The sequence below is a fragment of the Epinephelus moara genome, chromosome 23 (genome assembly GCF_006386435.1).
Source record: "Epinephelus moara isolate mb chromosome 23, YSFRI_EMoa_1.0, whole genome shotgun sequence".
In the NCBI taxonomy this organism is placed as follows: Eukaryota; Metazoa; Chordata; class Actinopteri; order Perciformes; family Serranidae; genus Epinephelus; species Epinephelus moara.
Genome location: NC_065528.1, coordinates 33,582,130 through 33,596,843, shown reverse-complemented (window position 1 = coordinate 33,596,843; position 14,714 = coordinate 33,582,130). Strand labels below are relative to the sequence as shown.

The 14,714-nt window shown below is 36.5% G+C and overlaps 1 protein-coding gene across 1 annotated transcript; it reads left to right on the top strand.

Annotated features, from left to right (window-relative positions):
• The first annotated feature begins 606 nt into the window (after positions 1 to 606).
• LOC126384987 (CD63 antigen-like) lies at positions 607 to 13,030 on the top strand. The gene is made up of 9 exons (XM_050036463.1): positions 607 to 700; positions 4,231 to 4,296; positions 6,501 to 6,626; positions 6,722 to 6,796; positions 7,137 to 7,232; positions 7,537 to 7,631; positions 8,882 to 8,987; positions 9,425 to 9,508; positions 11,432 to 13,030. The coding sequence occupies exons 1-9, from the start codon at positions 641 to 643 to the stop codon at positions 11,552 to 11,554; spliced, it is 831 nt and encodes a 276-aa protein (XP_049892420.1). The 5' UTR covers positions 607 to 640; the 3' UTR covers positions 11,555 to 13,030.
• The last annotated feature ends 1,684 nt before the right edge of the window (positions 13,031 to 14,714 follow it).

Here is a 14,714-nt window from a genome sequence, read left to right as displayed (position 1 = left end):
CCTGCTCTGTTTATTTATACAGCACCCTTATTACATTACACATCGTCTCCCTCATCTTCATCACTTCCGCTGAAACACTTTATCTTTACAACACTGTCATTAGATTACACTTCCTCCTCTTCATCTTTTGCACTCCTTCCGTCTTTTATCTTCATCACTTTGTTTTTCATCCGTCTTTCTGTCTTCCCTCTGGGTTTTTCTTCCTTCCCTTCATATCTACTTCTCAGTCTCTCCTTCTCATCATCATCATCAGGTACAACTGTTACCTCCTCTCTTCTCTTCTCCTCTGCTCTCCTTTCCTCTTGTTTCTTCTCCTTGCTTCCTTGCCTTCTCTTCCCTTTCTACTTGTTTCCCCTACTCATTTCCTCTCCTCTCCTCCTGTCTCCTCTCCTCTCCTCTCCTCTCCTCTCCTCTCCTCTCCTCTCCTCTCCTCTCCTCTCCAGCTGATCTTCCAAACTTGGTCATGTTCTTCGTCCTGCAGCCAAACACTCCTGAGCTTTAAACAACATCCATCACACACACACACACACACACACACACACACACACACACACACACACACACACACACACACACACACAGAGTCGGCTGTGGTCTTTGCTCTGTTTCTATTTTAGCTCGGCTCTCACAGACGGCGGTCATGGCTCGCTGCAGGAGTTACTTACGAGGACTCGCCATCTGTGTCACTGTGCTGCTACTGGTAAGCTAACCGCTAACTGCTAACAGCTAAGTGCTAGCTGCTAACAGCATGTCTGTGTTTGGTTATGATGGATGTGGTGATGATGAGTGGCAATGGACAGAGATTTATTAGCAGAGAAAATTAAGAATGTTCTTAAAACATATTTTGTTCAGTTGAACTCAGCCCTGCTTTTTGTCAGGAAAGCTTTTCTGCAGAATCCAAAATGTGAGGATTTAAATGCTGGAGCTAAAAATGTAACTAAATATTAATTCAATCTGACTAAGGCGAGCATTTGTTAAATATATATTAACTAACTCTTTATGAATCAATTACAATTATTATAAAATGTGTTAATGCTGAGCAGACTGGAGGATTCATATTCAACCTGTCTGATGAAATATATTTATGTTCTGCACTGTTGTTGTTGCCGTCATGTGTGCTTACTTATATATTTATTAATCTGTGACATGGTTTTGACAACTTTAGTTGCTTGTTGCCAAATAATATTAAAATACAAAACATTTTTGATGATCATGATTAGGTTATAAAATATGACGCAGTGTTACAGATTAATCTACAGCAGAACATTTAATTAACGTTAAAATTCTGCTTAAATAAATATATTTTTAATTATTACTCAGCGTATCAAAGAAGCACCAAGTAACCAGCACCCTCTCAGTACTAAAAAAATGTCCTCTTAATTAAAATTTCTTTAACATAAAAACTGGCTTTCAACATTGTAGTAGAAGCAGAAGTAGTTGATGTTTTAAGGATAAATCGAGATACTTAATCTGATCTGATGATGATGTTGAATTATCTGAAAGTGTTTTTAATTGATTAATTGCTTTTCCGAAAAAGCTCTTTATCTCAATCATTTCTAAAAACAAATCTAAAATAAGTTGTGGTGTTCCTCAGGGATCAGTTTTAGAGCCTCTAATTTTTCAGTCTGTATACAATATTTTACTGATGATATTATGCTGACGACACGCTGCTTTATGTCTGCTGACGACACGCTGCTTTATATCTGCTGACGACACGTTGCTTTATATCCGCTGCTTTATATCTGCTCACAACACGCTGCTTTATATCTGCTGACGACACGTTGCTTAATATCCGCTGCTTTATATCTGCTGACGACACGTTGCTTTATATCCGCTGCTTTATATCTGCTGACGACACGCTGCTTAATATCCGCTGCTTTATATCTGCTGACGACACGCTGCTTTATATCTGCTGACGACACGTTGCTTTATATCCACTGCTTTATATCTGCTGACGACACGCTGCTTTATGTCTGCTGACGACACGCTGCTTTACATCTGCTGACGACACGCTGCTTTACATCTGCTGACGACATGCTGCTTTACCTCTGCTGACGACATGCTGCTTTATGTCTGCTGACGACACGCTGCTTTATATCTGCTGACGACACGTTGCTTTATATCCGCTGCTTTATATCTGCTAACGACACGCTGCTTTATATCTGCTGACGACACTTTGCTTTATATCTGCTGCTTTATATCTGCTGACGACACGTTGCTTAATATCTGCTGCTTTATATCTGCTGACGACACGTTGCTTTATATCCACTGCTTTATGTCTGCTGACGACATGCTGCTTTATATCTGCTAACGACACGTTGCTTTATATCCGCTGCTTAAATCTGCTGACGACACACTGCTTTACATCTGCTGACGACACGCTGCTTTACATCCGCTGATGACACGCTGCTGTATATCTGCTGACGACACACTGCTTTACATCTGCTGACGACACGCTGCTTTATATCTGCTGACGACACGCTGCTTTACATCTGCTGACGACACGCTGCTTTATGTCTGCTGACGACACACTGCTTTATATCTGCTGCTGACACGCTGCTTTATATCTTTACACACAGGACCAAACTGATGCTGTTTTTATTTGGATTTTGGATTTTATTGCAGAAAATGTTGCAACCTTTAAAGTTTCAAAATCTTTAGCTCGGCTCTTCATTAAAATGTCTTGTGTTATATTTTCACATTTAATATTTTTCTGTCATTTAAACATTCTTATTGCCTTAATCTATCTTATTTATTGTATTTATTTTCTATGTTATATATTATTATTGTTGTACAGTTTATATCATTATATTATTTGTCTTTATCATTTCAATTTTGGGTGTAAATTAGTCTCCAGTTGTTTTACAGTTTATATTTGTTCACTCTCATTTCACCTGTAAAGCACACAATAACCAATATGCTTTACAAACAAAGTTAGATTTTTGTTATCAGCAATGAGCACAGAGACGTTAAAGATGCGTACATGTAGAAAGTGTTGCCGTGACTCAGATTGTCCACTAGTAAGTGCTGACAGTTTGTTTTTTAAAACTGTGCATTTTTTAAGAGTGTCTTTTAAGAAGGAAAATGTTTCTGTCATGTGTTTGTGTAAAAATATAACGTTACATAATAATACGTGCTCAGTTGTGTAATTAGTGGTTAATCTTTGTTTAGGCTTGGTGTTCCTTCCTCTTTCTCTTCCTCCCCCTCCCTCCGCTCCTCCTCCTCCTCCGTCCACTAATTCACTTTTACGTTATGAAATTTTAAAAATCAATGAGGATGAAATGATAAACAATCTCAATATGTCACTTTATCTTATTAAATGTTCAGGATGTGTCTTTAATATTATTACAACTAGCTGCAAAACAGATTCTTAATTCCGATGATTTCAGCCTCAGTTAAAGACTGAAAACATCCTGTTGTGGTGATTTCTATTTTCCTGCTTCCTGTTTTGACTCTTGTGTTGTTGTTGTTTACTTTATATGAGTTGATTACAGTTGTTAGTGACCACGTGTTGGTTTGAATAACAGCCTGTTTGTGTTATACGATGAGCCTGTTATGGTTTGTTGGCCATATCTTTGTATTTTACTGGGTTTATATCTTTTCTCGTCACATTTTCAGGAAGGTTGGATCTTTTCTGTTTTTCGTATTTTTTGTTTTGCAAATATTTATATTGTGTTTGATCTTTATGACAGTGTACAACAGATTTAAATCTAACCACATCAGTGTTTTTATAAGCTGTATCACTCACACGTTTACATGTTTACGTTCCAGTTTATATCTATTATTTTAAGTGTAACATTTTTTGAAATATTTGAAGTCTCATATTCACCTTCTTGTTTGTGTCTTTAATACATATCTAATGGTGGCTGTTGGAGGGAGCCTGAGATCTGATCCTTGTTGTGCACATGATGATAAATAAGTGAAAGCTACAGTAGCTGCAACAACCGATGACGTGCAGATAAAATCTTGTTCCCACAAAGTGATTCAGAGTGAGACTATTTCCCAAAGCTGCTGCTGTGAGCTGTGGAAACTTTAAGCGGAGGGAAATGCTGTTTTAGTGACTGTGGGACGGAGTGACGTCAGAGCAGAGCTGGCAGCCGATGGAGTCTGATGAGCGTCTCTCGGGAGAAACAGTTTGTCAGGAATGTTGCTACAGTTAAAGACTTCCTCCGTCAGTGAAACCTAACAAACACTCAGTCACTTTAATCCCACTTCATTATGTCTCTGCAGGTGTCTGGGGTGGTGATGATCGGCGTCGGATTCTCCTCCATTGACGGCAACACGCCGGTTGCCGAGGTAACTGTGTGTGTGTGTGTGTGTGTTTAACCCCAACAAATAAAGTGAAAGTTTTACTGCCATGTGCCGCCTGTTGGTCTGTTGTTGGAGCAACTTTCTCCATAAACCAGAAGGAACATAATTATCTTAATAGACGAGGGATTCAACTAATGACTGATAAACTGAGTGAACATACATTAATGAGCATTTAATATCTCTACCTACAAATTAGGGAGAAAAACACAACGAAATAACTGAATAAACTAAAAAATATAATCACTACAGGTCCATTTTTAACTTTATTAAATCATTGCAGTATTTTTGATAAATTATATACATATACAGTATGATATTTATTTTATGTATTTTTTGGGATGCAGTGTGAACATTTAATGATTAAATAAATAAATAATACTAAATATAATCTAACTATACTATAAATAAGATAAAATTAGATAAATCATAATTTGTATGATAAAAATAGAGATATAAGTTAATTTCAAGAAATGTAATATTTGAATATTAATACATATTTTATAGTAAAAACATTATCTACATAATCATGATTAAGATTTAATTGAGATAAATACATATTATGTACATTTTAACAATTAAAACCAACATAATTATGATGTGAATAAATATTTTATAAATATTAGATAAATCACAATCTCTGTATTTATAATAAAGATTAAACACAGCTAAATTAAAATACTTATTATTTGCATATTTTCTAAACTTAAAAAATAATCAATATGATTAGAATAAACATAATTAAAATAAATATTAGATATATTAAAATTATTGTTATCTATACAATTAAAATAAAGATGTAGGCCTAATTAAAATGTTTTTATTTTTATAAATATTAGATAATTTAATTCAATTTTTATTTCTTTTAATTTTATATACTTTATAAATCCCCAAGGGGAAATTCATTTTTTTTTAAATTCATAATCTATATGATTAAAGTATGAAAAAGTCAAGTAAAATTTAAATAAGATATATTATTGGAATTATTTTCTATGGAATTAAAACAAAGCTAGAATTACACATTATTTGATTATTCATAGATAGAATTTTATTTAAATAAATAAATATCTTGTAAATAATAGGTCATTGTAATCAATTATTATAAAGATATCATTAAAAATAAATATTGAATATTATTTTAAAATGTATATATAATTTAAAAATCCTAATCACTGTAATAGTGGTTAATTAAGTTTAATTAACATTATACTAGATATGTTATAATAATAATAATTATCTTTAAAGTTAAAAGAAAGATATAATTAAAATAAATAAATGAAGTAAATCAGAAAATTCCCTGTATTATTAAAATAAAGATATGATTGATTTTTCAAGATAACCTGTGAAATTGTAATAGAAGTACAGTTAATATAAAGATATAATTAAAGTAAATACATACATATTAGATATATTCCAATAATTATACATCATCTATATAATCAAAATAAAGATAGAAATAAAAATAAATAACACAGTTTTTTTGCCCCATTTTAATATAATGATTATGTTTATATGTTTATGTTGAAGAATCACTGATGTTTAATTTTCATGGATTCATTTGATCACAAGTTTTGTTTTTATTATCAAAGAGTAAATTAACTTTTAATTAACTTTTTATTAAACACTTTTTATTTTATTGATTAAAGGAAGAGTCTCGTTACACCATCAGTTGATTCTGTTTATCGCAGGTATATCTGCAGTTATTAGATAATAACAGACCTCATCTCTGCTGCAGGCTAACGCTCCAGGCTACATTAGCTGCTATCATAACACACTGTTGATGGTTGAGTTGCATCATGGGTAATGTAGGTGACAGGTTTTAACCAGGAAGAAGAATGTCTGGAATAAAAACAATTAATTCTGCTTCTGCTGCATCAAAGTTTATACTTTAAAAAATCCTGTTCATCATGAATTTATGAAACTTTACAGGTTGAATCATCAGTTTGGAATTTTTACTGCATGTTTGAAAACACACGTTTTTTTTTCTTCATAAAATGTTGAAGTTTGTGAAAAGATGAGAAGTTAACTCCGACTCCCAGAGTGCATTTCACAAGTAAACATCCAGTCACAGAGCTCTGAACTATTTTCTGTTCTCTGTTAAATACTTTGGGGAGAGACAGAAACAAAAATCTGCGTCTCAAATCAAATTTGTTTTTGTTTTTGTTTGTTTGTTTGCTCTCTGTGTCTCCCAGCTGTTCGACCAGTTGTCCAGTAGCGACGGCTTACTGGTGCTGCAGGTGTTCGGCCCCATCACAGTGATTCTGTCCATCATGGGTATCTGTGCTGCATCTTTAGACCTCAAACCTCTGCTGCTGGTGGTGAGACACACACACACACACACACACACACACACACACACACACACACACACACACACAGAGGGGGCGGAGCTAATGTGTCATTATCTCTGCAGTTCTCTGCTCTGATATTCGTGGAGTTCGTGGCCATGATGGTTGTCGCCTCACCGCTGGTTCAGGTTCAAGCTCAGGTGACTCTACCTGTCTGTGTCTCTGTCCTCTTTGATTACAGTGTCACCCGCTCTGAGACGTCCCTGCTGCCCCCTGCAGGCTGCAGTGTTCATCACAGCTGCCTGTGACCATATTTTAGCTCTTAACCACATTTAAACATCAGTCAACGACCGTAAATAATTCAGTTGCAGAAATGTTTTATATCTGGGTGCTGGACACAGACTGTAGGTTGATTTGAATAATTAGAAATTGTGTTGTTGCAAAATGTAATATATAGAAAGCTTAAAACTATAAAACTCTCCGTGCATCAAATCAATCTTTCTTGTTTCTCCATCACTATTTTGTGTCTGCGTCCTGCAGATGGACGGTGCGGTGGATGAGGTGTTCCTGAACGTAACTCCCCTCCACAGAGCCGAGCGTTACATCCAGACTGAACTCAGCAAACTCCAGGCCTCCGTAAGACACACACAAAAACACGGGACATAAAGCAGCGCTAGGTATTTCACTACCCGAGGCCTCATGAAGCAAGCTCACCTCACCCAGGATATCTGAGGTTATCTGGTCTGCCTAACCCGTCACATTGGCTGTCACACCGCACACAAACAACCAGCCCAGAGTTTTGTCTCTGCTAATAAAATAAATGCTTTGAGGCTTTTAGTTTTTAACAAGACAGTTGTAAATGTTCCAAAATGATGACTGATCTTTCTTTGATTTGACTCTACCTGGTCAGAATCACACTGAAGACTTGTCTGTTTCTCAGGACTCGTGTTGTGGTTTGAGGAGTTTTGAGGACTGGGAGAATCAACTTCCTGACACCTGTCTGTGCACGCCTAGCGTCTCTGACCTGCAGCACAGGTGAGACAGCAACACACGCAAAACTCAAAGTTCTCTGGCTGAAGAGTTCTGGATAAAAACAACAACTGATCATTCAAGATTTTTCCAAGAGTTTCTGGAAGAATTTACAAATCTTAATGATTTTATGATTTTCTAGAAACTATTTCTTGTTACGTTTTTGAGTTTTTTGAAGACATTTTTGAAGTTCTAGAAGTTTCTTGTAAAGTGATGAAAGCCTGAGTTTCTGAAAGACTTTCTGGATTTCTGTAAAAGTTTTTAAGCTTCTAGATGAATTTCTGAATTTCAAAAAGTTTTTTGAATTTCTGAAAGTTACATAAGAGTTGAAAGTTTGTTGAAGAGTTTTTTTTGTTTTCTTAAGTTTTTATAGGTTTCTAGAATTTATAAATCTTGATTTTACAAATTCTAGACTTTTTTTGAGTTTCTTGTAGATTTCTTGAAAAGTTTTTGAGATTTTTTTCTAAAGTTGATGCTTTTCTGAATTTCTAGAAGTTTATTTTTTTTAGATTTATTTGCATTGGTCGTTTCAGAAAGTCATCTGTATTTCAGGGTGAGTTTTTGAGTTTCTTGACAAATTTCTGGAATTCAAAAAGAGTTTTTGAGATTTCTCAAAATAGTTATAGATTCCTCGTGGAGTTAGGGTTTCTCTAAAATCTTACTGGAGGAATTACTGAGTTTATCAATTTTCTAGAAAAATGTTTACATCTTAATGATTTTCCAGATGTCTTTGCAAGCTTCTTATAGAGTTTGTAATTTATTTAAAAAGTTTTAAGAATATGATGAAAGTTAGAAGAATTTCTCGGGTTTTATAAGACTTAATACATCTTGATGATTTTCCTGACACTTTAAAAAAGCTTTTTGTAGAGTTTGTAAGTTTCTTGAAAAGTTTGTATAAGAAATAGAAATAGTTGGTTTTGAGCTACTAGAAGGATTTCCCTAATGTGTAGTGAAGTTACTCAAAGAGCTTTTCAGCTTTTCGTAGATTTTAAAAGTTATTTTCTAGAAATATTTAGAAGAATTTCTCAAGTTTTGGAAAACATTATACATCTTGATGATTTGATGATTTCTAGACACTTTAACAAGCTTTTTGTAGAGTTTGTTCGTCGAAGACTTTGAAAGTTAGACACATTTTTTCATAGTTGTTTTTGAGCTTCTAGAAGGATTTCTGGATTCTGACCATTCAAGATATTTTAAGGTTTTGGTTATTCTTCAGAGATGTTGCTCAGGTTTTGTTCCTGTTCTTCGTCTCTCAGCTCTCAGCCTGGTAACTGGAGCTCAGAGGGGCCCTGTGTGATGGTGGGTGGTGACCTTTCCCCTCCGACCCAAAAAGTCAGAGATAAACTGTGGGTTCACTCTGAGGTAACTCAGCTACAGGAGTTCATTCTCTTTTTCACGGTTGTTAACTGCTTCTGCTTCAAATTAGATTTTCCCTCTTCCATCTTCCTTCCCTCTGACACTTCTTCCTGACTTTCCTTTCCTTCTTCACTTCCTTCCTTCTTTTCCTCTTCCTGTGCTTCAGGTTTTATTTCCAATGTTTAATCAGTTTATGGTTCTTCTCTCTGCGACTGCAGCACTTCACGTTTACGTTTTCACACATATGACACATTATGTTCGGCTCCTGTCTGAAAACACTGATGTTGATTTGAGCTTTCACCAGACTGCACCTGACTTTCAACAAGTCCTCATTCTTGTCCTTACCCGACACTGACCTCTGACCTCACTGTGGAGGATTAACAGAGTGTTTTCCTGATGTACTTCAACATGTTTTTTTATTAATGTTGACCTTTGACCTGCAGCCCTGTGGTCCCATCCTGAAGAGCTACCTGAGCTTCCCCATCAAACTGCGGATAGGAATCATTTCAGCCTTCGCCACCATCACGGTACAGTTAACACACCGTCTTCCTGTTCGATCGAACGGTTCTGTCTCCTTGTTGTTGCTTTAAAGCGTCAGTATGATGCTGTATATTATATATTCACTGCAGACTGCGGATGCTCCTGACGTTAAAACAAAGTTTAAACTTAAATCAGCTGACTGTCAGAAAACACTCAGACACAGTCTTTATTTTTATGTTTGATCATCGTCTGTAGAAACATTGTGTTTATTGTAAGAGCCATTTGAAATCATTTATCACGTGTTTCAAAACCAAATCATATTTTAAATGCTGATGAAATGAATTTTCCCACAAAACATGACAACAACTCAAGAAATGAAAGTCAAATATCATTTATAGAAAACAAGAAAGTGTCTGATAATTACGACAGCATTTGTGTTGGCTGAATACAGTCTCATAAAATACTGACCACTGAGGAGAGCGACGTCTGTACCGATGTTTATATGATATTCTGGAAAAAGTTTAAGTTTGAAAAGCTGATTAAGAGTTTCTAGAATTGTTTATGAGTTGGTGAAGAGTTTACAAGATGCTATAAAAGTTCACATATAAATTATTTTTAAGTACAGCTCAAGAGTTTTTGGAAACATTACAAGCTTTTGAAAAAAAAATCAAGAATAAAAATGAATCTAAAAGTTTCCTGAAGTGTTGCTAGTTTCAACAAAGGTTTATATAAGAGAAGTGTCATGAGTCCCTGGAGGAGTTTCAAATGTTCTAGATCAGGGTTTGTAGCAGAGGCCATGCATGTCTGGAAGCATTGTATGTTTGTGGGAAAGTTAACTGTACAAGTGTTTCTGGATAAGCTTACGTGATTCTAGTTTAATTTCTAGCACATTCTAACACAAAGTTTGAGTTTCCAGAATGTGTTTCAGGGATTCTAGATGGTTCCTACTTTGTGCCGGAGTTTCTACATATTCTGTAAAAAATACAAGCCTCTTAAAAAACCCCAGAAAAAAGGAATCTAAAAGTTTCCTGAAGTGTTGCTAGTTTCAAGAAAAGTTTATATTACCATAAGTGTTAAGAGTTTCTGGAGGAGTTTAAAATGTTCTAGATTAGGTTTCCACTGTGCACCAGAGGTCATGCATTTCTGGAAGCATTGTATGTTTGTGGGAAACTTCATTGTACCCTCTCAGAAGTGTTTAAGGGTATGTTTACAAGATTCTGGATAAGCTTATGTGTTTCTAGATTAATTTCCAGCACATTCTAACACAGAGATTGAGTTTACAGAATGTGTTCAAAGTATTTTAGATGGAGTTTCTACATATTCTGTACTTTTCTGGAAACATTACAAGCTTCTAGAAATGTTCCAGGGAAAAAAAGTGTCCAAAAGTTTCCTGAAGAGTTTTCAATGACCTAAGTGTTATGAGATTCTGAGAGAGTTCAAAATGTTCTAGATTAGGTTTCTTCTTTGTACCAGAGGTCATGCATTTCCGTAGGCATTAGCCTATATGTTTGTGGGAAAGTTAATTATACCCTTTTAGAAGCGCTTATGAAAATGTGGATCAGTTCACGTGTTTCTGGATTAATTTCTAGCACATTCTAACACAGAGTTTGAGTTTCTAGAAAGCATTTACAGTATTCTAGATGGTTCCTACTTTGGGCTGGAGTTTCTACATATTCTTTACTTTTCTGACTTTAAATATTCCCACTACACTAAATAAAAGTCTAGATAGGTCAAACAGTTTTTTTCCAGTTACACACCTCGGGGTGGGATGGAGGACGAAGGGAAGGTGGTGTTTGTCTACAGAAAACATTTTTCAAGATATTTAAGATGGAGTCACTCAGTCACAACAGTTGTTGTGAAGTCTTTTCTTTGTATGGTCTGTATATTGTATTGAGACATTATAAAGAGTGAGAGATGACGTGTGTCTCAGAATGTGTTGGATATAAAACGTGTCATGGCTCGTGTTGCAGATGGCGGCCATCGCTCTGTGTCTGACGTTGGGTCTGGAGGAATACTGGAAGACGCCTCCAGTAGAAACGACAGTCGATGACTTCAACAGAGTGAAGTATCAACCCAAACCCTCCCTCACCTGACCTCTGACCTCTGACCTGCAACCATTCAAACTGCTGGTGATGATTGTGAGAGTTCATTAAACTATCCTCCTCCTCCAGGATCTGAAATCTTTTCTAACACAGCATATTTATATTTGACAGAAGGTCAGTTTGAGAAAACTTCACCTGAAGAAAGACCGTTTGTAAATCAATAATAATCGCGTGTTGAACTTGTGTAAGTTCAAGTTGTGCCTCCACGGTGAACGAAAAATCCAAAAAGGGAGAACATTATGATTTAAAACGTGTCAGTACAGTCGGGCCGTGTAACGTGCCTCAGCGTGCACATGACCATCCCAAATGTTTGAAGGCTTCTACAGTCGGTTGATGATCGACGTGCAAATCAGTTTTCAGATGCTTCGTTTTTTGTGTATTTCTGCATCACCCCAAAAATCCCAAATAGTCCATGAAATAAGAAAAAGTAATCCAATAATCTTCATCATAGGCTACAGTCATTTTATGTATTCATTTGCTTACAGGTCTATTTTTGTACGAATAATTGAAGTGATTACTGCAGCAGCCATTTTTGCTTCAGTAAAGAAGGAAAATTCTTGAAGTCATATTTTTGTCCTCATCTCTCATGAGACTCAAAACTACAATAACAGCAAAGTTTATGAAAAATGACGACAAGTTTTGAAGCTTTAAAGCCCCGAACATTAAGGATGTACGATGTATATGAGGCTGATAAATTATTGGCTGGTAACGGGACATTTTTATAATTATGCATTATTCCCATAATTACAATTATAGCTGATAATATGAAGCCAGACTGCTCTCACTGACTCAATAAGGGCAGCGTCTACACACCAACACAGTGGGTGATGGAAGCACCGTTCTTTGTGTTTGTTGTGTTAACAGTAGTGATGTCAGGTTGATCTGGTTTGGTCAGAGCTGTGGAATATTAAATCAGACATATTTCCTCACATCATCTCAGCCTGTCTGACCCTCAGGTGAACATAAACTTTTCTGTTTAAAATACAAATGTGAAATTATCAGTTATCGGCCATGAGAAGCAGCTCGTTATCGGTTAACTGTATCGGTTGGAAAAAAATCCATATTGATTCATCCCTACCAGAGAGAGTATTTGGGGCAGCCCTGCTCTGAACGTTAGTGTTATAAATTGTAATGTTTCAATGAAAATACATGCGGTACTGATCACATGATGGATAAATGAGACTTGGATTTTACTGTATGAGTTGTGTAACAGTTTGTAAACACAGTGTAAATCCCCGATCCGTCCATGGCACTGAATTATAATGTAAAATCTACACAGATGCACAGGATTGTCAAAATATAAAAAAAACTTTATGTTCACTTGACACAAAAACTCAGTGTGAGCCTGGCATTGACTAAAATATATGACATCACTTTTACCTCATTAGTTTAAAGGGATAGTGCAGCCAAAAATGAAAATTCAGCCATTATCTACTCACCCATATGCCGAGGGAGGCTCAGGTGAAGTTTTAGAGTCCTCACACTGCTCGTCCGTAGTGTGTGCACTTGCCTGAGACCGTGAGACATGGGCGCCGCCTTCATGTGTGTTCACGTGCTTTCGCTGGTCTCGTGCGCAAGTGCACACACGTGAGCGCGGTGCCCAGAGAGGCAGTCAGAGCTACAGGCTACAATGAGGCTAAAAACAGAGTTCAAATGAGGTTTTTCCAAACAACTTTTTATGTCGGGGCTTCAGGACACTTGGATCACTACGGACGAGCAGTATGGAGATATTTTGTGGTTTCAATTATGTGTTTTTGGACGTTTGAATCTGGGGCGCCGTCAGCCTCCATTAGGTGGAGTTGTGTTGCTACCTCCTCTCCCCTTGGATCTCTGCAAGTGATGTGAGGACTCTAAAACTTCACCTGAGCCTCCCTCGGCATATGGGTGAGTAGATAATGGCTGAATTTTCATTTTTGGCTGCACTATCCCTTTAATGTCAATAAACAACACAAGGGATTTTTGCCTATATCTGATATATAACATCTCATTTGACTGATAACTGATATCTATATATCCCTTGTCCCCTCCTAATGTCAGTGATCATCATCAAGTCTCTTCTGTAGTGAATTAACATCATGTTATACACACAGACTGTGATGGTGACGGCCCACCAGCAGGTGGAGACATGAAACACTGTTCAGTGTGTGTAACATTCAGTCATTGTGAGAAATAAGAAACATCATGTTGGCTGATATTGATGACATGCAGATATTATCATGCGTCCCTAAACAACACTGTCACTGTGCACTGAACATATGGTGGCATGTTGGGGCTGAATGGTCAGAGTTACCAGCAGGAAACAAGCCAAATAAAACTGTGTTTAAATGTGTTGTAACTCACTGACGTTCCCCATCACACAGTGATGCATGTGTCTGTACGTCACTGTGGATCTGTTGAGTTACAGTTAGTGTTAAAAGTGAGTTCAGTCGTACACACAGTTTGTGTCTGACAGGAAGCTGTGCTGAGGTGAAAAAGGTCAGAGTTCATCTCTTTGCCTTATTCATGCAATCCAGCTCACCACAATAAATCTTTATAGCTCAATGAAATTAAAATAAAATGCCTTTAAAATGTGTCCTTAATGTTTTTATGTTGATATGACAGAATTAAATGCTCCTGACAAAGGTCATGTGACGCATCAGTTTTGTATCCAGTGAGCTCCAAACTTTTATGTTTCTGTGTTGTATTAAACTAAAGATTTGAGTTCAATCTGTTTCCACACATATTTAAAGTTGAGTGAGTTTAACTGTTGTTAAATATCAGTTACTTTAATTCATGAAGAACGCTCGCCTTTCTTTGGATTCTTCGCCCACTGAGGAGGCGTGACACAGAGACGAAGGTAACACAGGGCGAGGGACTGATGTACAGATGGTCATTCTGCAGGTCAAATGTCTTTAAGATCGTTCTTTATCCAGTCATGATGTTTATGTGATTAGAGTCTAAATACAGAAGGAGCAGCTGGTTGTGATGAAATGTTTGGCTGTCACCTGTAATAAATAATAATAATAATAAAGTTTATTTTGTCAGTGATGTGTGTGGTCTGTAGCTGTAGTTTCCTCTAGCAGCCACAAGATGGCAGTAATGATCCTAATATTAAGCTGCAGCAGCTCTGTGAGGACAAAGTGTCTCCGTCTGCGTCCCTCCCTCGGCCTCT